We start from the raw sequence: 22,778 nt of genomic DNA, 5'->3' as shown, positions 1-22,778 counted from the left end.
TCTGGAGGGATGGGGTAGAGAGGGAGGAAAGGAGAGAATTTGGAACTCAAAGTTTCAAAAACAAATGTTAAAAATTGTTTTTACGTGTAACTGGGGAAAGCTAAAATGCTAAATAAATCAAATAAATAAATGTTAAAAAAAAAAAAAGAAATGGCAACAACCCCAGGTCGGTCCATTTTTAGTAGCCCCAGATGTGGCCTGATTGAGAACAGCACATCTGTCCGTGGAACTGAGCTCGTAGAAATGCAGAGGAAAATACCTTTTGCTGAAGCCAGTGCCATTTGCCACATGTCCATTCTCCTCCCCAACCCCCAGTTCACCAGAAAAACCACTGCTTTTAGATGATCAGGCATTCCTATGTGCAAAGGAACATAGAACTGAAAGTGGTCAAGGGGGAAGCGGATTTGTACATCTTACTTTTAAGGGCCTACGTCCTCTTACAGTGAGCCATCTGAGAGAAGGGGCAGAATGTGCCAACAAACTGGGAGTGCCTCTCCAGCACGTGGCGGCTGAGCAGATGCTATTTTTAAGACAAGCTTCACTGATTCTAGCCTGCTAGCCATTTGAAAACAAGAAATATGGGTTTAGAAAGCATGATAACTTCAATGGGTGAGATAAAAAAATTGGTTTGGGGCCCGAAGAGCCGGCCCTCTGATTCAAACAGGCGCACATGAATTCCTGGTATGTCTGTAAAGAATAGAACATAACAGCCACAGGGAGTTTTTGGTCCGTCGTAAGAAACATTTAGAAATATTAAAGAAACAAATGTTAAAAATTGTTTTAAACATGTAATGGGGGAAAAATAAAATATTAAAAAATGAAAAATGAGGCCAAAAAAGAGAAATATTCAAGAAACATGGAGTGGGGAGGAACTTTCCCATTACTGGATGTATTCAAGCAGACGGTGGATGGATGATTCCCTGTCAGGAAGACAGTGGAGGGGACCTCTTTACTGGGCAGGAGGGGGGATTAAAACTCTGCAATCCCTTTGAGCCCTGAGATTTTCAGAGTGGAGAGGGGTTTCTTATTCCAGTGTGCATTAAATTAGTTGGTCTCTGATTCTATAATTATCTGTTTTTATATAGTAGTCATGCCTGAAACTGTGACCACTAATAGGAGAATGGCATAGTGGATGGGGTAGTGGATTTGGAGTCAGAAGACCCAGGGTTAGGTCTTGCCTTAGTCCTTTGCTGGCTCTATGACTCTGAGCAAGTCAAGTAATCTCTGTGTCTCATTTTCCCTATTTCTAAAATGAGGAGGTTGGATTTGATAACCTCTAAGTGCCTTTCCAACTCTAAATGGCTAATCCATAACCAACAGCAGCTAATGTATACACAGTGCTTTAAGGGTCAAGATATACTTTACTCCTTATGTTATCTCATTTGGGCCTCAGAATAGCTCTGTGAGGTAGGTGCCATTTTACAGAAGAAGAGATTGAGGTTTGGAGAAATTAAGTGATTTGCTTAGGGCCATGTGAGTACATGTCAGAGGTAGGATTGGAACCCAGTTTCTCTTAACTCCAAGTTCAGCAATCTTTCCACTATACTACCTTGTCTTAATGAGTCTAGTGTCCTCGAAACTAGAATTTCATTTAGGAAACTTTATAGAATTTCCCATGACTCCAAGTGAGACTCATTGCCCTGAAAATCCATTCTCTTAGCATCAATATTCTCTGAGGGTTGTTATGTGATTACAAAGCATGGAACATCACAATCTCAGAAAAATCAAACTTACTGATGATCAATGGAAAGAGATATAGTAGGTATAAGTAGGCTGGACCAAAGATAGTATTTTGAAGAATAGATCATATCTACGAAAGTGAGGCCAGTCATGGAGAGAGAGAGAGAGAGAGAGAGAGAGAGAGAGAGAAACAGACAGAGACAGAGACAGAGACAGAGAGAGAACAAATGGATAGCCTAAGGGAAGGCCTACAATGTGTTAAATGGATTTGAGGATTTACACAAAGATGTGGGCAAGAATCCTAGAAACCCAGATTTAGATCTGGAAGTAACTTCACAGGCCTTCTGGTCCAATCCCCTCATTTTACTGATAAGGAAATTTACATTCTCACTCTACGGCTGTCATTTGACCAAGCATAGGGGATATGAAGAAAGGCAAAAACATGGTCCCCGACCTCAAGGAGTTCTCATACTAATGGGGGAGACATGGAAAAAACTGTACATATAAAACATTCATACAGTTGGAGTACCTTGGTGGCACAATGGATAGAGAGCTGGACCAGGAGTCAAGGAGATCAGAGTTCAAATCCAGCCTCAGAGACTTACTGGCTGTCTTACCCTGGGCAAGTCACTTAACCTTTGTTCATCTCAATTTTCTCATCTGTAAAATGGGGATAATAATAGCACCTACCTCCCAGGGCTGTTGTGAGGATTAAGGGGGATGATATCTGTAAAATACCTAGCACAGTGCTGGGCACATAGGAAACACTATATAAATATTAGCTATTACTATTATCATATATTTATGGAAGGTAAATCTCAAATGGAAGTGGGGGGAGGTGGGAGAGGGAAAAGGGGAAGACTGAGAAAAGCCTCCTACAATAAGTTGGATTTGAATGGAGTCTTGACAAAAGCCAAGGAAGCCAGGAAGTAGAAGTAAGAGAGAAAGAAAGAGAGAGAGAGAGAGAGAGAGAGAGAGAGAGAGAGAGAGAGAGAGAGAGAGAGAGAGAGAGAGAGAGAGAGAGAAGAGAGAGAGAGAGAGAGAGAGAGAGAAGAGAGAGAGAAAGAGAGAGAGAGAGAGAGAATTCCAGGCATGGCAAATTGTCAGTGATAGGAGATGGACATAAGGGATAAGAGCATTCCAGGCACGGGAGCAGCCAGAGAGCAGTGTAACAAAAACGTAGAGGATAGCATATACAGAAGGAGAGGGTGTTTGACAGCATCAAAGGCCACAGAGAGGTCAGGAAGGCCAGGATTAAGAAACAGCCATCAAATTTGGCATTTAAGAGATCATCAGTAACTTCAGAGAGAACATTTTCAGCTGAAAGATGAAGATGGCCAGACTTTAGTTAGTTAAAAAGAGAGAGGAGAGAAAGTGAAGTGCTGAGTGTAAACAGCTTTCTCAAGGAGTTTAGCCATGAAAGGGAGAAAAATAGAGGATGTTAGCAAGCTGAGATGCGTAGGATCAAGTGAGGATTTATTTTAAAGATGGAGGAGACGTGGGCATGTTCACAGGCAAAAAGGAAAGAGCCATAGCTAGGGAGATTGAATATTAGCAAACGAGTGGGGATGACGGAGGGGCAAGCTGCTGGAGAAGTTGGGATGGGATGGGATAAAGAGTGTATGTAGAGGGTTTCACTTTGACAAGGAGAACGGCCACTTGTGAAATGGGTATAGGAGAAAATGGTAGGGGAAGAAATCTGAGTGATAGGAGATGAACAGTAGAAAAAAAGAAAGAGCTACTGACAAATGACTTGTTATTTTGGTGAAGAATGAGGCAAGCTTCTCAACTAAGAGTGTGGGTTGAGATGGTATCCTGAGAAGCTTAGGGAGAAAGACTTTGGGATAGCCATTCTTGTGAGCAGGATATTGAACTGATTAAAGAGGTATAAAAGGACTGCCTTTCTGCAGTGAAGCTGAGATTTTGTAACATAAAGTTGTAGTGATCTCATCAGTGCCATCACCCTCTCCTTTCCATGGTTTGCCAGGAATTCTAGCAGAGTGAGGATGGTTGGACAAGTGATTTAATCTTCCGGGATCTCAGTTTCCTCAACTGTAAAATGAAAAGGTTAAGACAGATGACTGCCAATGTCTTTTCCAGTTTTAGACGTATGATCCTTTCGCTTCTCCACTCGAGAATGTTACTACACATATACCCCTACACCACGTACACCAATTCAGTGAAACAATAAATCAATAAGCATTTACTAGGTGGTGTAGTGAATAGGAGAACCAGGCCTGGAGTCAGGAAGAGTCATCTTCCTGAGTTCAAATCTGCCCTTAGATATTTACTAGCTGTGTGACCCTGGGCAAGTCACTTTACCCCGTTTGCCTCAGTTTCCTCATCTGTCAAATGAGCTGGAGAAAGAAATGGCGAACTACTCCAGTATCTTTGCCAAAAACCAAATGGAGTTATGAAGAGTCAGACATGACTCAAAACAACTGAACAGCCTAATTGTCTGCTATGTAACAGACACCAGAGATACAAAGACAAACATGAAACGATCTCTGACCTCAAAGAGCTTCCATTCAATCAGAGAAACAATGTGGACACATACTTTCCCCCTCCCATCCCAAATCCAAGGATTAGAAAGCTCCAAGAAAAAGAACACCTGCATGAAGATGTCTTGTAACTGTCAAATCTTATTCCCATAATTATCCACTGCAAAAGTCTTTTAAAATAGTGGGAAAATGTATCTTTTTCAATATCTATATAAAATATATCCTTCACTAAAGTCTAGCATAGGAGTAGGGAATCCTTTTATTAAGGGGATTTATTCTGTGAAGTTTGGATTCAATCAAAGGGCTGCACTTGAGGACCTAGAGGGCCACATGCAGCCTCAAGGCTGAAGATTCCCTACCCCTGGAACATCTCACTGTGGTATGGTATGGTGTGGTGTGGCAGCAACCTCAGGGTCCTGAAGACTCTACCAGCTGATTTTACGTTCTGGCTGACTTGACCAAGCTGGACGGACTTCAGGTACAGGTCTGATGAGTGCTGTCTAAGGACACCTTGTGGATGTGGGCAGGCTTATTTCCAGAAAAGAGATCACCAGCAGATGGAAGTTTTTGTCCAGAACAGCTCACAAAGACTTACTGTGGAAGGACAAGGGGGCTGCAATCTTCACTGGTGGAGAGAGAGGGTCTACATCAGGAAAATCACAGAGCTTCCTGGTCTAGAGTAAAGCAAGTCTTTAAATAAATGTACTACTTACCTAACACATAAAGATACAAGGTCTCACTTGCTGTAAGGCTTAATGATTCTATTTCATACTGGCCTTCATCAGATGCCATTAAATTCAGGATGGTAAAGTTCCCAGATTGGTCTAATCTTCCCCTTTTTTCAAAGGGCCCAAAGAACGAATCTTGAACATTTTCTCGCCGTTCTGCTACTTTATTTTTCCCTTTTTTCCAGGTAATATCTTTAAACTCCATTTTTTGCAATGGTGAAAGTGTAACATTACTGCTCATGAGGCCAAATATCTCCACGAGTTCACAGTTGCCCAAGTCTATGAAAAACAGAAAGAGACAAATGAGGTAAAACCCCATAAACACGTTGATAATATAGTCACCCCTTCTGAGACCCCTCCCCTCACCCTTGCCAATAGAAATGATCTCTAGTTTAGGCAGCCAACATCATTACCAACTGAACACTCATTATTTGTAGGGAACAGAAGGTGTTAGATAGCACCTGCCTGTAAGGGTTTCTTCCAGTCCTGTGGGGAAAATGAGATGAACCCAGAAACAGTATCATGGGTAGTGTTCTTAGCGCACACTCATAAGCTACAATTCATTCAAGTACTTCCCGCTTTCTGGCACACTATTTAGTTCAAAGGGAAATTACCAGGTTTCAAAAGCGGGTGTTAAACTTTATTTTTCTTGCTCTTTTTTGGGGGTGGCAACATGGCTAATATGGAAATGTTTTACATGATTTCACATGTATAATCAATATCCTATTGCTTGCCTTCTCAACATGTGGGGGAAGGACTGGATGGAGGGAAGAGAATTCAGAACTCAAGTTTTATAAAAGAAACGCTAAAAATAAACAAATTATAAGTTTGGGGTTTTTTTTAATGGGTATTAAAGACAGATAATCAGCTGCAGTTTCTCCCAAGTATTATCAGAACTGAAAGAAGGAGGAGGCGGAAAAGAAGATTAAGAGGAAGGAGGAGGAGGAGGAGGAAAATTTGAAAAGAATTAGTGAGGAACTTTTTTCAAAGTCTTTTTGCATAGAAACAAACCTTCACAGATTTATTTATTCTTATTTCTCTATTTGTCTTTTTTCCTATTCTATACCATCTTCTCATCAGATGAATTACCCCAACATATAGCACTGGGTTTTGCAACCTTATAAAGCAGTGGTTTCAACACTGATTCCAGAGGACTGAAGATGAAGCATGCTAACCACCTGCTGTAGGGCTGCTAGGTGGCACACTGGACCTGGAGTCAGAAAAACCAGAATTCAAATCTAATCCCAGACACTTACTAGCTGTGTGATCCTGGGCAAGTCACTTAACCCTGTTTGCCTTGTTTTCTTCATCTGTCAAAAGAGCTGAAGAAGGAAATGGCAAACCACTGCAGTATCTCGGCCAAGAAAACCCCAAATGGGGTCAGGAAGAGTCTGAAATGACTGCCCAACAAAAACCACCATCTGCTGAGAAGGAAATGAGAGAAGAGTCCATACTCAAGGTGCAGAATGAGACTGCACAGGCCATCTCTTTGTCTGGCTAGTTTGTATTAAAGGACTAGACAGGGAGAAAGACTGGAGCTATGATTTCACTGGTAGAGGCAACTCTGGCTGATGAATCCTTTTTCACGAGTGATACAGGTCAAGACCTTCCCTTCAGTTTATTTTTTTAGGAAGTTGCCCAGAGCATTGAGAGATTAAATGATTTACCTAGGGTCACACAGTCAGTAAATATCAGAAGCAAGAAGCAAACTCAGGTCTTCCTGAATCTGAGGCTGAATTTTTATCCACCATGCCATGCTGCCCCCATCATCAAAGCCATTATTAATAATACCTTCGTCAATCTCTGAAAATATAGTTTAATTTAAAAAAATAAAACCTGGTGTTCACATAGTGCTTTAGATCTTGCATAGGCCTTTTCAGACACAATATAATTTGATTCTCCTGACAATCCTCCCAGGTAACCAATACAGACATTATCATCCCAATTTCATGAATGAGGAAATGGCAGCTCAGAGATCTAGGTCTTCTTGACTCCAAGTCTAATAGCATATTCACTCTGCTTCCTGACCACCCCTCAGACTGGACCCACAGGGTGCTGGCCATTCACCTTACCCAGTCATCTCAGCAAAATGTTCTACAGATCAGGGCTACAGAGGAGCAGGACACATAGCTGGATTTTATGGTTTGAGAGCAAGACACAGAGAGAGTGATAAATGTCTTACCATGAGCTGCCACCTATACTAACAGCTATTAGTATATAAATAATATTAATGTATTAATAATAGTAACTAGTATTATAGCTAGCATACTATTGATAATAATAACTGGTATTGGTATTATTATAGCTAGCATAATAACACGTGACTAATTATAGAAGCTTTTCCATGGCTATTAGCATCAAAGAAAGGACATTGGGTTTTCATTTGGGCTCTGCTACTAATTGTGTATATGACTTTAGGCAACCTCTGGGCCTCATCTGCAAAACGAAGTAAGTTGGACTATAAGGAGATACTTAGCCAGTCTTAGTGATTTGTATTTGTTCTGTTTAGTAAAGGAACATGGCACCAAGGATTTATAACTGAGAGGGGCCTAGAAGCAATCCATTCTAACCCCTTTACTTTAGAGATGAGGAAATTAAAGCGGGGGGGTGGGGTAGGGAACAGCAATTATATGATTTACCCAGGGTCTGGACAATTGTCTGTGGCAGGATTTGAACCCAGATATTCTTTTATTTAAATTAAAAATTTTTTTTGAACCCAGGTATTCTTGACTTCAAGTCAAATAACCCTTTCACTACATTATGCTGCCTTTCAATTTTGCTTTAATATTTTTACCAATGATTTGAATAAAGACATAGATGCAATGTTTATCAGATTTGTATAGAATGTCAATCACCACACACACACACACACACACACACACACACACACGTACTATCATTTTTAAAGAGTAACCCCTTTGAGAATGTCATCCCCTAATCTCTGCCACTACCAGTACTCCCAAGTGCCAACCAAGTGCCACTGAGGGAAGAAGCAAACTAGCCATCTGATGTAGCAAGAAACCCTGAGAAAGAGAAAAAAGGTGGCATGTGCCAACAAAGTCACGCCACCAGATCCTAGTGGCAACAGCACCCAAAAGTCCCAAGAGTAGTAGTGTCCCACCCAGGCCACCAGCTCTGCTTCCAGCCTGGCCCTAAAGCCGGCATCCAGAGAAGCAATCCTCGCAGAGATGAGACCCGACGTTCCCGCCACCACTGGCATCAGTTGCTGACCAATTGAAGTAGCCTCTAGAAACCAAGGAACAGCAGTGCCCTAACTGGACCTGGGCTCTTTTGGCAGACCACCACGTACCCCACAACCAGGGAGACGATCATTGTGAAGACAAGGTCTGGCAACTACCTGTACTCACCATCAACATCCTCGTCATTGTTGAGTGGTTCAATATAACAGATGTGGTTTTATTACTGGAAAGGACACTAAAGAAGGTATTTTACCATCTACTCTATTCCTGAACCCTAAGGACCACCAAGCCTTTCCATCCATACTGCAACTGGACTCTCTTCTATATGTTGCTTCCCTATATTAGTATGTGAGCTATTTGGGAGTAGGAACTATCTTATTATTTTTTTTTATTTGTACTCAGTGGTTTACACAGAGACGATGCTTGAGAAATGCTTCATTCATTCATTCATTCATTTGCCAATGACATGAAGATGGGAGCGGTAGTTAACATGCATCAGGGTGAAAAAGAGAGCTCCCTAAGCTGTGATGATCTCATTTTAATAAGAGTAAATTTAATAAGTAGAGCTATAAAATCTTATGAAATTTAAAAAACAGCAACTAACTTCACACATATAAATGGGGTTGGAAGAGGTGGAGAGATAGGGAGGAATCAGAGCTAGAAAGCAGTTTGTGAGAGGAATCACAGCTAGAAAGCAGTCTGTGGGGTGAATCACAGCTAGAAAGCAGTTTGTGGGAGGAATCACAGCTAGAAAGCAGTTTGTGGGAGGAATCACAGTTAGAAAGCAGTTTGTGAGAGGAATCATAGCTAGAAAGCAGTTTGATAAGACTGAAAGCTCCAGACAGCTTACAAAACAACTGTTATCTTTGGTGGTGCTGAGAGTCAATAACTGGAATGATTGAGGAGATAGTCCCAATGGCCTTTGCCCTGGTCATATCACTGCTCTAATATTGGTTTTAGTTCTGCCTGTCACATTTTAATAAGGTAATTAGCCAGTTGGAGACTGTCCAGAGAAGTCAAGCAGAATGGTTAAGGACCACATGAGGAACACCTGAGAGAACCCAGTGTAGAAGGACAGGGGACAGGACACCTGTGCATAGGGCTCATCACATGGAAGGCAGTCACAGACTCATAGAGCTGGGAAGGTCATCAGAGGTATTTTAGGTTTAACTTGCACCAGATCAAGAATCTCTCCTCCAGCATAAATCCTTGATCCAGGAACATCCAGTCTTCACTTGAAGACCTTCAGGCATGGGAAAATCATTATATCCTTGGGCAGTCCATTCCATTTTTAGACGCCTCTAATGGCTGGGAAGCTTTCTGAAATCTGCCACTTTGCACCCCTACTCATTGCTCTCTATGACCAAGCAGACCATGTCAAATCTCTCTCCTACGTGCTAGCTGAATAATTAAGGATGGCTATGATGTCCTCCCTTACTCCTCAAGTCTTCTCTTTTTCCAGGAGAAACATTCCCAGTCCCTTCAACTGATCCCAGTCTTGAGCTCCCTCACCATCCCAGTGGCTCTCTTGCTTTACAAACTGTAAATAGGTCAAGTATGTGTATTATAGACAAAGTTGGGTAAATTTACTTGTGTGGAAGTGATACAGCTGAAGTGCACTATTGATTTCAATTAAAGCTCTGTTAGCCATTCATTTGCCTACATACACAAATGAAACTTGTTAGATTTTTAAAGAGAGTCCAAGAAAACTTGCAGGCTCTATTTCTGAGGCTTTTGGTCCCCAAAATAGAAAACCTTACATATTGCCCATGTTATAAACACATGTTGAGATATGGATGAGAAAAACTACCCTTAGATATCTAGGCAGAAAGCTAATGAGGACCTGTCGTGAAGTTCACACAAAGTCTAACCTACCATATTCTGAGTTACTACAAATATTTCTCCTCTCCATATGGAAAAGAGGAGAGCAAGAATGGGAGAGGAGAAAGGAAAGAAGAGAGAGAAGGGGAAAGGGGGGAGGGAGGAGAGAGAGAAAAGGGGAGAGAGAAAAGAAAGAAAGAAAGGGGAAGAGGGAGAGAGACAAAGAGTGAGGGGAGGGAAGGGGGGAAGAGGATATGAGATTTTGAGATTTAGGTATACACGAAGCAACTAGGTGGTATAATTTAATAAATCATGGGACTTGGAGTCAGGAAGACTTAAGTGCAAATTCTACCTCAGACCTCTGTCTCAATATCCTCATCTGTAAAACAGGATGATAATAACACACATCTCACAAGACTATAGTGAGGACCAAATGAGTTAGCACATATAAATGCTAGCTATTAAATTTGAGCTAACTATTTTAAGACTAACGAATCCTTTGGTAGACTTCATTAGACAACACCATTTGTTGCTGTCATGAACTATCTTTCTTGGAACTTTCTAGAAAACTTGGTGAGAAGCAGAGGGCAAGAGCTGCCACTCTTTGAGCTCAGAACACAAAAACTCACCCCTACCACCTTCTCTTTCTTCCACTAGCTCCCCAATATTCCAACTAGCTCCTGGGCAGCCCCTTTTTGCCCCCTTACACGTATGCATTTCAGCACCACTAGCATTGCTCCTGACCACAGAAAGTAGTGAAGGAAACAACTTACAATGTTTTAAGGGAATTAGGACAAGTGGTTAATTGTGGGAATTGAGTGAACCACATCCACTCCATCTTTGACTCAATTCTGGAGCTAGCTCATTTCTCTTTCTATTCAGTTATGGGTCTAGTCCTGGGATGGAGAACCTGTGGCCTCGAGGCCAGATGTGGCCCTCTAGGTCCTCAAGTGCGGCCCTTTGATTGAATCTAAACTTCACAGAACAACTTAGACTTCTGAAGCTTGGATTCAGTCAAAGAGCTGCACTTGAGGACCTGGAGGGCCACATGTGGCCTTGAAGCCCTAGGCTCCCTACCCCTACTAACCCAAATTCCATCTCTGAGAAAACTTTATTCAAATGTGAGCATTAGGAGAAAACCTTATTGTATTGTTTGAACCTAGCCCTGTGCGCCTGGGACATTGGACCACTTCTACCTGCTGCTCCCTTAATCAAGGACCAAGGTTAAGCTGACCAGAAACTTGGTCATATCCAGACACTGATGCAAAGAGTTTTTTTGTTTTTTGCTTTTTGGTGAGGCAATCGGGGTTAAATAACTTGTTCAGGGTCACACAGCTAGAAAGTGTCATGTGTCTGAGATTGGATTTGAACTCATGTCCTTCTGACTTCAAGGCCAGAGCTCTATCCACTGCACCACCTAGCAGCACCCCCCCCTTTTTTTTTCGCAAGGAGTTTTCTAACAATTGTACATCTCAAGAAACCCATGTGTTTTGTCTGAAAACTGGCCCTATACTTATCAGTCAGTTGTTGTTTACATGTTCCTTTGATTGTCCAGACTTTTTTTGGGAGAGGGGAGTTGGACATCCCCTTTTCTGATTTCTGGGAACTATACCTGTTCGCTTTCCCCCTCCCAGCTTTCATCCAATTAGAAATCAGATTACCTAATGTTGTATTGTTTCCTTTTAATTAACTGGCCTTACTTGATTAATTGTTTTTTAATTCACAAAAGTCTGTCTTGGGAATTTGTAAGCAAAAGAAAACACCTCTTCCTCTGACCCTGGAACAAAGGAAAAGTAGGGGATGATCATAATAAATGTTTTTTAATTGACTGAAATGATTTGGAGTGTGAAGTTGAAAAGAGAAGAAGCCCAAATATTCAAGCAAAGGAAGACCTATGGAAACACATTCAGAAAGAACTTGGTGGATCCTTTGGGACTGTCAAAAGCACAATTAAAAGAGATTGCTTAAACCAAAACAGAGACTCAAGGAAATCCAATTCTCAAGTCATTCTCACTGGAAGTTACCACCACTGCCAGAAGGGGAGATCCCAGTGTGGAGATGGAGTGAATCCAAAGATTGAATGCCACTTCCTCTGACTCAGTCTTCAGATTCACAATGTTTTAGTGGTCCTGCTTCCTATCAGATTAGAACTGGATCTAAAAATAGTCTGATACAAGAAAAACTTTTGATATCTACAAGCAATTTGGGCAGAAAACACAGCACAAAGACAATATACATTAAATAACACCCCAGTTCCAAATGGATGCTTGAGCTGTGCCAAAGGAGTACCAGTCCTGTTCCTTTGAATCTGTAAATTATACAATCATACCTCAGTCCTGTGTTTATTTAGCACAAGATCTTTAAAATGTTGACGTTTTGGTTTTCTTTTTAAGTCTGTCTCCACTTGTTTCTGGGGTCCAGCCCTAAGCTGAGGAGGTCTGGTCCCAGTTTGTTAGGCAATTGGCATGCATTGCTTAATAAATTGATAGGCTTGGAAGAATGAACCTTCGTTTTCCTCAATCATTTCATCTTTCTTGCAGCACAGTTTTGGGGGTAAAACCCCAATGCCTCTTAGGAAAAATTAAAATAGGGATATAAGAAGCTAACCCTGAAAAATCCAAATGAAGGAAAAAAATGCAAACAGATTTCTAGAGTTTATGAAGTACTTTCTGATACAAAGAAGAGAGATTTATACAACAAAGATGGAGAACAAACCATCATAGAGGGTGGTTCTGGTGAAAAAGAAAACTGGCTTTGCAAAAGAATATAATTTGAGATAAATGTGTAGTACAGATAGGAAGAAAGGAGGTCTAGAACACTGTTCCAATTGCAGAGGCATTGGAATTGGAATAAGGTAACTATTACATATCTAAAAGGAATAGCAAGTGGTACATAATAGATTTGCAGTTTCATGTGCAATCACTTTTTTTTAATTATACTACCTTATGGAGATGCTTGTTTTATTCCATAAATTAAAAATAAGATGAATAAAATTTTTTCAAAAGAATTCTTCAGATAAGACCTGGAATGGTTCAGCAAATTCAATCAATTTGCATGAAGCTGAGGACCTGAAGGGCCACATGTGGCTTCAAAGCCCTAGGTTTCCCACCCCTACTAGCCCAAATTCCATCTCTGAAAAAACTTTATTCAAATGTGAGCATTAGGAGAAAACCTTATTGTATTGTTTGAACCTGGCCCTGTGTGCCTGGGATGTTGGACCACTTCTACCTGGTGCTTAAAGACCCTTAACCAACAACCAAGGTTAAGCTGACCAGAAACTCGGTCATATTCAAAGACTGATGCAAGGCACTGTCTGAAAGAAAGGAAGTAGAGGAGACTGAAAAAAATGAAATCAGGCAGAACTGGTGGACTTTGACGCACCTCAAGAAAGAAGCCGCCATTACAATGCAGAAGGTTATGAGTATCATTCCAGAGTCAAACCTCTTATGGGGGCCAGTGAATACTCTTCATCATAATGCTGGGGTTTTTTTATGCAATAGTGAACAAATGAAGAACTACTATCATTTCAACACACTCCCTCCTAGCCATCATCTTTGTTGTAATATTCAACTACAGCATAGTCGTGTTTGAAAAAATGAATGAATAAAATCCATAACATAAAATGCTGACTTCACAATTTATGATGTTCAGTGTGTAAGACAGTTTAACATTATTAATCATTTCCTTATGGCAAAGAAGCCTCCGAGTCTTTTCCCCCCCCACAATTTATACTTTTCTCTTTCAATGTGTGTGTGCAGTAGCCCAGACAGGTTTGAGTCTTCATTGACTAAATGTATACAAGCATTTATAATTACAAAACTCTGAAATCACAACTGCGTACTAAAAAAATGAGATAGCTTTTTATATAGAGGGAATGTTTTACCAAAGAACATGGAGTGAAGCTTAGGCAACAACAATAATTATAGTTAGCATCTACGTGCTTTAAGTTTTACAAAGCACTTTTCATATATGATTTGATAAGTAGTTTATTTCAGAAGTAATTAGCTTAAAGTGATTTTTCAAGACCTCAATTTAACAAGCCACTCAATTCTGAATTTCTCACATATTTTATCCCAGAACATTTCTAATAGTAGGTCAGGATTTCTTTGGTTTATCCAGTACCTTCTTGGGCTGTTCCTCTCATATACCAGCAATCTGGTTAGTATGGAGGGACTGTCCTCTTGTTTTAATAATTTTCAGTGGAATGGGGCTGGGTACAGGATCTGATCTGGAGACTTTTCTGATTAATCTATAGAGTTCCCCCAATCAAGTAGATGAAATCTGAGGAATGAGGGAACTGAAGGAATGGTTAATTGTGGGAACTGAGTGAACCACACTGTCTCCAGCTTGTATCTCAATTCTGGAGCTAGCTCAGTTTCCTTCCTATTCAATTATAGGTCTCATCCAAATTCTGTCCTGTGAGAAAACTGTGGGAATTGGGAGGAAATCTTACTGTATCCTTTAAACTTAACCCTGTGTGACTAGGAAACTAGACCACCTGTACCTGCTGTTTAGAAACCCTTACCTAAGGACCAAGGTTATGCTGACCAGAAACTCAGTCAGATCCAAAGATTAATGAGAGGAATTTACTCAAAATTGTGCATATCAAGCAAAGCATGTCTTATCTGGGCAGCTAGGTGGTTCAGTAATAGAGTACCAGGCCTAGAGTCAGGAAGACTCATCTTTCTGAGGTCAAATCTGGCACTTACTGTGTGACCCTGGGTAAGTCACTTTACCTGTTTTCCTCAGTTTCCTCATCTGTTAAATGAGCTGGAGAAGGAAATGGCAAAGCACTCCAGGATCTTTACAAGAAAACCCTAAATGGGGTCATAAAGAGTCAAACACCACTCAAACAACTAAACAACAAGATGTCTTAACGTAACACTGATCCCATATTGATCAGTTACTGTCCCCATGTTCCTTTGATTGTTTGTTCACAGACACTTGAAAAGAACGGGATACCTCTCTTTCTGAAATCAGGGAATTGCACCTGTTCAATCTCCCCCTCTCAACTTAGAAAGTCCTTAATCTTTCCTCCAATTAGAAATCAGATTACCTAATGTTGAACTGTTTTCTTTCAATTAATTGGCCTTATTTGATTTTTTAAAATATAAAAGTCTATCTCTCCTTGTATTCAGGAGCTAGCCCTAAGCTGAGAAGGTCTAGTCCCCCCACTTTCTTAGGCAACTGGCACGTACTGCTTAATAAAATTGAAATGCTCAGAAGATCAAACCTTTGTTTCCTCAATCATTTCATCTTTCACCCACCATAGGATGTGGACCCTTGCTGCAAAGAGATATTTCCCATGAATTTAGACTTGCCCTCCAGACCCTCTGCTGAGAAGACACAGGAAATAATTTCATTGATTGGTCTCCGGTGACTGGTGACTGTGGACTATTAGAGTGAGCTGTGGGATGGCCCACTCTTTGAATTCTTTTTTGAGGGCTTTCTCCAGATACTCCTACTAAAAATAACAGCTATTATTATACAAAGCTTAAAGGTATATAAAATGTGGTATATTTGTTATCTCGTGATTCTCACAAACATCCCTGCAAGATTGGTATTAAGATTTCCAAGGATACAGAAGATTTTAAAGACTAAAATTTCTGCAAGGAAGTGAATTTGGAGGGGGTGGGAAGCTCTTAGAAATGAAATTCTGAAGTCAAAAAGAAAAATTAAAATGAGGAAGAAAAAGAGGAAACCTCTAAAGATCAAATGAAATGATGTTTGTAAAGCACTTAGCATGGCTCCTGGCACACAGTAGGTACTTAATAAATGCTTATTCCTTCCCTCCCTCTTACAGAAACTGATATAGATGGGAAGGAAAATGATCAACAGACTTAAGGAGAAGTAACAGGGTAGCAGAATCCTATAAAAAGTATCAGGAGCGCTATATCTCAGGGATTAGAGAGGAAATGGTAAACAAAGAGAGCCAACACCCACATTCATGGAGAATAGACCATTTCAAACTGACTTCATTTCCTTTTTTAAAGAGAATTACAAGATGGGCAGATAAGGGATACAGTAGAGAGCACAGATTTCAGGGAAACATTTGACAGTAAAACCTCTGACAAAATCTCTCACGCTATTCTTGTAGAAAAGCTGGAGAGATGTGGGTAAGATGATGGTATGATTAGGTGGGTTATCTTTCACCACACATCACTCCAATTCTAAACACCCCTGTTTCCATTGAAGGTATCACCGTTCTTCCAAGTTTCTCAGCTTCATAAGCCTGAAGTTATCGTTAATTTTTTACTCCTCTTCAAACCACATATTCAAATGGTTGCTGAAACTAGCCATTTCTATCTACCGCCACAGAACGTTGTTTCTTGCTGTTCAGTCATTTTCAGTCATCTGACTCTTCATGACTCCAATTTGGGAGGGTATCTTCGTAAAGATACTGGAGTAGATCCATTTCCTTCTCTAGCTCATCTTCCAGATGAGGAAACTGAGGCAAATAGGGTTAAGTGACTTGCCTAGCGTCACACAGCCAGTGTCTGGGACCAGACTTGAACTCGGGCCTTCCTGACTCCAGGCCCTGCACTCTATCCACTACACCATCTAGCTGCCTACTTGTTCAATATGGCAACAAATTAGGCAAACAAGTGAGGCATAGGGTCCAGGGCTGAGGGCGTGACCATCGTGCTTTCGTCTACCCTGATCAAACCACATCTGCAGTGCTGGGTTCATTGCTGGGTACCATATTTTAAGAATGGCATTGATAAGCTGGAGAGTACCCAAAAGGGCAAACCAGATGGCAAAGGGCCTTAAGATCATGCCATACAATATACATCTGAAGGAATCGTATAGAGCATATGGAAGGAGAATATAACTTGCTTCATGAACTTAAATATGGAAGAGGCATTAGACTCATCCTGCTTGGCTTCAGAGGGCAGAACTAGAAACACCAGGTAGAAGCTTGATGTAAGGAAAAACTCCCTAACACAGAGAACCAGTGATCAAAAGTGGGCTATCCTAGAAGTGGTGGGATGCTACTCCCTATCCCACTCTCCATCCATATGGAGGTCTTCAAACAAATCTGATTGACCACTTGCTGAATATGTTAAAGAGGGGATTCTTAGACTACAGGGTCACTGAGGTCCTTTCCCAACTCTCAGATCTTGAGTCTTACATTTCCATGAGGAAATGCAATCTGTTTATCATACTGTTTTAAAAGAAAATATCAGCAGCTAGATAGCACCATGGAGCACAGGGCCTGGAGTCAGGAAGATTCATGTTCCTGAGTTCAAATCTGACCTCAGACAAATACTAGATGTGGCCAGTTACTTAACCCTGCTGGCCTCAGTTTCCTCATCTGTAAAATGAGCTGGAGAAGGAACTGGCAAACCACTCAGTATCTTTGCCAAGAAAACTCCAAATGGAGTCACAAAGATTCAGACATGACTGAAACAGCTAAACAACAATAACAACCATTTTTATAATTTATAATTATGTCAAAATGTTATCAAGCTTGTCAAACCTTTAGACCCAGCAATCCCTACTACCAGGCAAATATGCTAAGGAGCTCAAAGACAGGAAGGGCCCATGTGCACCAAAACATTTGTAGCAGAACTTTTTGTAACAACAACAAAAGCAACGAAAACCGTTAAGTGGGTGCCTATCAATTGTTGAATGGCTGAATAAATGTGATATGTAATAAACACGTTGGATCATCATTATTTTGTAAGAAATGACAACTACGAGATATCCAGGGAAACATGGGAAGATGTATTCACCCACATGAGTGGAGAAAGTAGAATCTAGAGAAGAATATACACAATAACTACGGTAATGCAAACAAATGCAGCTCTAAGAGTCAGACATCCTTAAATTAACTGCCATTCTTTGTCACAAAGAAGATAGGACAAAGCACTTCCTTCATATCCATAAGAGTTGGACGACTAGTAGGGGTGGGATCTTGTGTGTGAAATGTGGGCATTTTGTCAGCAGGTTTCTCTGAACTGTTTAACTTATAACAAGGAAGGGTTCAGTTGGGAGTGAGGGGCAGATGCAGAGAAATGAATGAAGTGGCATCAATAAAACTTAAATTTTAAAAAGAAAATATCAGTTTTATGCAATACAACTGTGACATGTATTATATTTTTGTCTATCAATTGATAAAGGGAATAAAAAGGATTGACATCTTTATCTCCCATCATTATTCAAATAACATCACACATTTCTTTTTCAGACATTACATTAGAGTAATTTTCTTCCTTGAATCCTGGCAGATTCTGAACAAAAAACGAAGATATAATTGACTCGTCATCTCTAATCATCTAGAATCTAGATGATCCTTTTATTAAGGGGATTTGTTCTGTGAAGTTTGGATTCAGTTAAAGAGCCATACTCGAGGACAAAGAGGGCCACGTGTGGCCTGGAGGCCACAGGTTCCCCACCCCAGTCTAGATGGTGCGTGGCTCTGGAGGCAAGAAGATCCAAGTTCACATCTGGTCTTAGATACTTACTGGCTGTGCGACTATGGGCAAGCCACTTAACCTCTGTTTGCCTCTGTTTCCTCAACTGTAAAATGAGGATAATAACAGCACCTACCTTGAAGGGTTGCGAGGATCAAAAGAGATAATACTTGTATTACCTAGGTACAATGCCTAGCACACAGTAGGCATTATATAAATACCTATTCCCTTTCTCTAATATTTATTTGTGGATAAAACATTAAATTTGGAATCAGGAAGACCTGGGTTCAAATCCCACCTCAGACTTTTTACTGTGTGGCTCTAGGTAAGTCATTTAACTTCTCTCAGCCTCAGTTATACCACCTGTAAAATGGGAATAACAATGAAACCTACCACACAGAGCTGTGAGGATCTAATGAGATAATATATCATATAATAACAGATAATATATAAAGTTCTGTACATACTTTAAGGCACTATGCAAACATTGTTGCTGCTGTTCTGTCAGTAGCTGAGTCTGTGAGGGTTTTCTTGGTAAAGATACTGGTTTGCCATTTCCCTCTCCAGCTCATTTTACAAATGAGGAAACTGAGGCAAAGAGGGTTAAATGACTTGCCCAGGGTCACCTGGCTAGTAAGTATCTGAGGTAAATTTGAACTCAGATCTTCCTTAACTCCAGGCCTGCCACTCTATCCACTGTGCCACCTGGCCGCCCATGTAAATGTTAACTGCCATTATTAGAATTACAATAGTAATTATTATCATCACCATTAACTATGCTTTTCCATTGCTGGTCATCAGTCGCTATAAATATGATAATATTTTTGGATTTGCCAAAGTATGCTTGAATTTCAAGGGCTCCTATTTACCAGCAGACCCTTCCCTTTAAATCACTGTAAAGAGACATTTTTAACCAAGGCACAGCATTGTCTTAAACACATGCTTATCATTCACAATAGATCTACAGGAAGGATGCTAATTAATAAATGCACATATTGATTTTTCCCTATTGTGACAGGCATGTATTAAATGTAAAGATATACTGAATTATCTTAAAGCATCAATCAGCTTCCCAAGTCTTTTCTCTATTGCCTGGGGCACAACAAAAAAAGATAGCTAGCTCTAATTGGATAATTAGATTGGGTGTTGTTTGCATCTGGATGCTTCTGTTTGCTATCAGCTACAGAACTTAACCTCACACAGGATAGGGAGCCTGGTGACAAGGGAAACGGTAGAAGATATGGGGAGATCAGAGACAAAGGCAAACGAGGCAGATAGACTTAATTTGATCATTGGATTTCTGTTAGAAAATTGGCATCCTTTTAGCTCAGTAGTTCTGAGAGGTAAGAATATCAAAATAGCGAGACTGGAAGAATCTCTCTCCACTCTCCCAGTTAACAGGAAGAGTTAAAAATGAGCTTCAAGGAGAAAGCAAGAAAGAAAAGGATAAGAAAAGGATAAGAAGCAGCAGAGGGGAATTCACAGTCTGAAGTAGCTAGACCCAACTGCCATTCTGGTACTTCAGGATGAGAAGTGGAATTAATTGAGATTCTCCTAGACCACCCAACAGTCTGTATGCATTTATCAAGTACCTGCTACTGTCAGGCGTTGTGCTAAGAGCTAGGGATATAAAGAAAGGCAAAAGACAGCCCCTGCCCTCAAGAAGCTTACTATCTGGGGGATGGGGAAGTGGGGGGGGGGCGACATGCAAACAGTCATGTATGAAGAAGTTATATACAGGATAAATAGGAAAAAAAATCAATAAGGGAAGGCACTAGAATTAAAAGAGATTGAGAAAGGCTCTCTGGAATCTTATATCAACTCAAAAACTCACACTTCCTCAGTATCCTCTGCCTGCTTTCACAATTTTCCCCTTCTCTTTTTGCTTCTCCTTCCCCACCCCCACTTTCAGCTTCTTTTAATGTGTTGTGTTTTAACTTATTAGATTGTGAGTTCCTTGAGATCAGAGAGGACTTTTGCCTTTCTTTGTATCCCCAACACTTGGCATAGTTTCTGGAACATACCAGTTGCTAAAAGGAACGAAGAGGAGGACAGACATCTTATCTCCCATCATTGTCCACTTCATAAGGATGTTTGTAGAGGAGACTCTTGTTCAAGTGTGAGCTGGGCTTCATGACCACTGAGGTTCCTTCTGCCTCTGAGAGTTAGCAAATCTACACGGTAGGAGAAAGGAAGAACACAGTAACAGGAGAGGAAAGGAAGAAGGAGAGCCAGGAAGTATATAGAGTCAAATAAGAGATATAAGAATACTTCTGGAGGGAACAGATTTGTCAAATATTAGGGCTGCTACTCCTGGTGATTCATGGAGGAAATGGCAAACCACTCCAGTATCCTTGCCAAGAAAACCCTAAATGGGGTCACGAGGAGTCAGACAGGACTGAAAAAAATGACTAAACAACAACAAAGAACCAAGAGAGCCTGGATAAAGATTATGAAGTCTTGCTCAGAATTCTGAAGACCTGAGGAAGGTCTAAAGCCTGAAGAGTAAGATAATAGTTGGATAAGATAATGGCCGAAAATCAGATTTGTATTTCTGGGCAATAGTTTAAAATACAGGAATGAAAAGTTCTTGGCTACAGCTGTCATACACCTGAGCAGAGGCGGTAAAAACAAAACAAAAAAACTCCACATTTGCCTAGAGTTTGGTGATTCGAAACTAAAGGACTTTAAACTAAAAAGGAAGAATAGGAAAGAAACAGACCTGAGAATTCTGGCACTACACAGAGAGTAGCAGAGAGGATGAAGAAATGCAGAAGAGAGGACTAGTAATTCCTGGGAGACAACAGAGAAGAATCCAGCCAGTAATAAAATCCATGGCCTCAGGCATCTACATGCAAAATGCGGGACACACAGATAATGGGCAGGGGGATGAACAATTTTCCCCACACTAAGAAATAAAGGTGACTTCAAAGTCTGGTCCGCAATGAGTAATTCTGAATTTGGGGCACTTTTGAGTGGAGACCGAGTTAGCGGCTGGGTGGGAAAATGCTTTTCAGAACACTACAAACTTTCAAAGGCACCAGAAATACAATTTCTACCCAACAGAATTCATAAAAATAAAATTCCAGTAGCGTAATGTGGGTTGGGGTAGTCCCTCCGCTCCACAGAAGGGGAGGCAACCAGGCTACCCAGGATGTTGCGCATGAGAGAGCAGGGAGTCTTTGGAACAGGAAAGGAAGCAACCCTGGGATGGCACCTCATAGATTTTACACCAAGAGGCAAAAGCCTCTTTCCTTCCTACTTAACTTTCTATTCATAGGTATCACTAAAGCTCAGAGGGAGAGGGCTCATGAATGAAAAATTTAAAGGGTTATTAAGCGGCAACTGTAATAACTACCAGTCTATATGCCTAGCCTCCCTTCTACACAAAAACCTTTAGGACAGTCATCTAAGCACCAACTGAGAGCATCCTCGATTAGTGGAGAACAAGCAGGCCTTCATGAGCCATAGCCAACAACGGCTTGCATCTTTGCCACTTCTCAGTTGGCTGAAATATGTTGAAAATATATGATGCCATTGTACTTACTAGTATTTGATTCAAGAGAACAAATATACTTGAAGACAACTCTTACACTAACTATAATGTTATTCTCCAAGTCTCCTCTTTTTTTTAGGTTAAACTTGCCTGCTTTCTTCAACTGGTCCTTGTACGACACGGACTCAAGGCCCTTCTCCAATCTTATTGCCCTGATCTGACCATTCTCCAGCTTATCAATATTGGTCCTAACTACAGTGTCCACAACTGGACATGACATTCCAGATAAGATCTGACAAGGGCAGGATATAGTGGGACTGTCATCTTCCTATCTCTGGGAGTTATGCTTCCATCTAATAATATTCTCATCTAATCCATCTCTCTCTATCTTCTTTCTCCAGAAAAATAGTTTTATAAAAAGCGTGGTGGGGGCAGCTAGGTGGCACAGTAGATAAAGCACCGGTCCTGGATTCAGGAGGACCTGAGTTCTAATCTGGTCTCATAACACTTTTTAGCTGTGTGACCCTGGGCAAGTCACTTAACCCCATTGCCTAGCTAAAAAACAAAACAAAAAAAAACATGGTGGCTGGGTAGTACAGTGGATAGAATGCCAGGCCTAGAGTCAGGAAGATTCATCTTTCTGATTTCAAATCTGGCCTCAAACTCTGCTATATGACCCTGAGCAGGTCACTGTGGGCTCTTTGCTGTCACTGCTTCCTTTCTAGATGGTCACCAACCATCACTTTAAAAATCCATTCTAGAACATTCCCAGGAATTAAGTCAAGCTCACTAGCTTATAATTTGCAGACCCTTGTCTTTCTTGTTTTTGAAAATCACAACATTTGAGATCCGATCTTGAGATGTCTTTCCTGTCTTCTATGACCCTTTTCTTTGGGGACCCTTTACTAGCTCCTCAGTCACCCAGAATTCAGTGC

At 40.8% G+C, this 22,778-nt stretch overlaps 1 protein-coding gene across 2 annotated transcripts in view; it reads right to left on the bottom strand.

The window, feature by feature from the left end:
• The window catches only part of CD58 (CD58 molecule), a 94,617-nt gene that overhangs the window by 39,759 nt on the left and 32,080 nt on the right, over window positions 1-22,778 (bottom strand). For both annotated transcript variants that reach the window (XM_021002653.2, XM_021002642.2), the window contains exon 3: window positions 4,895-5,188. In XM_021002653.2, the coding sequence (XP_020858312.1) occupies window positions 4,895-5,188 (294 nt within the window). The remainder of the gene's footprint in view (window positions 1-4,894; window positions 5,189-22,778) is intronic.

This window comes from Phascolarctos cinereus, unplaced genomic scaffold (assembly GCF_003287225.1).
Source record: "Phascolarctos cinereus isolate Bilbo 61053 unplaced genomic scaffold, phaCin_HiC Scaffold_5;HRSCAF=322, whole genome shotgun sequence".
NCBI classification, from domain to species: domain Eukaryota; kingdom Metazoa; phylum Chordata; class Mammalia; order Diprotodontia; family Phascolarctidae; genus Phascolarctos; species Phascolarctos cinereus.
Note: the sequence above shows the minus strand (reverse complement) of the source record. Positions and strands in the feature narration are given on the sequence as shown.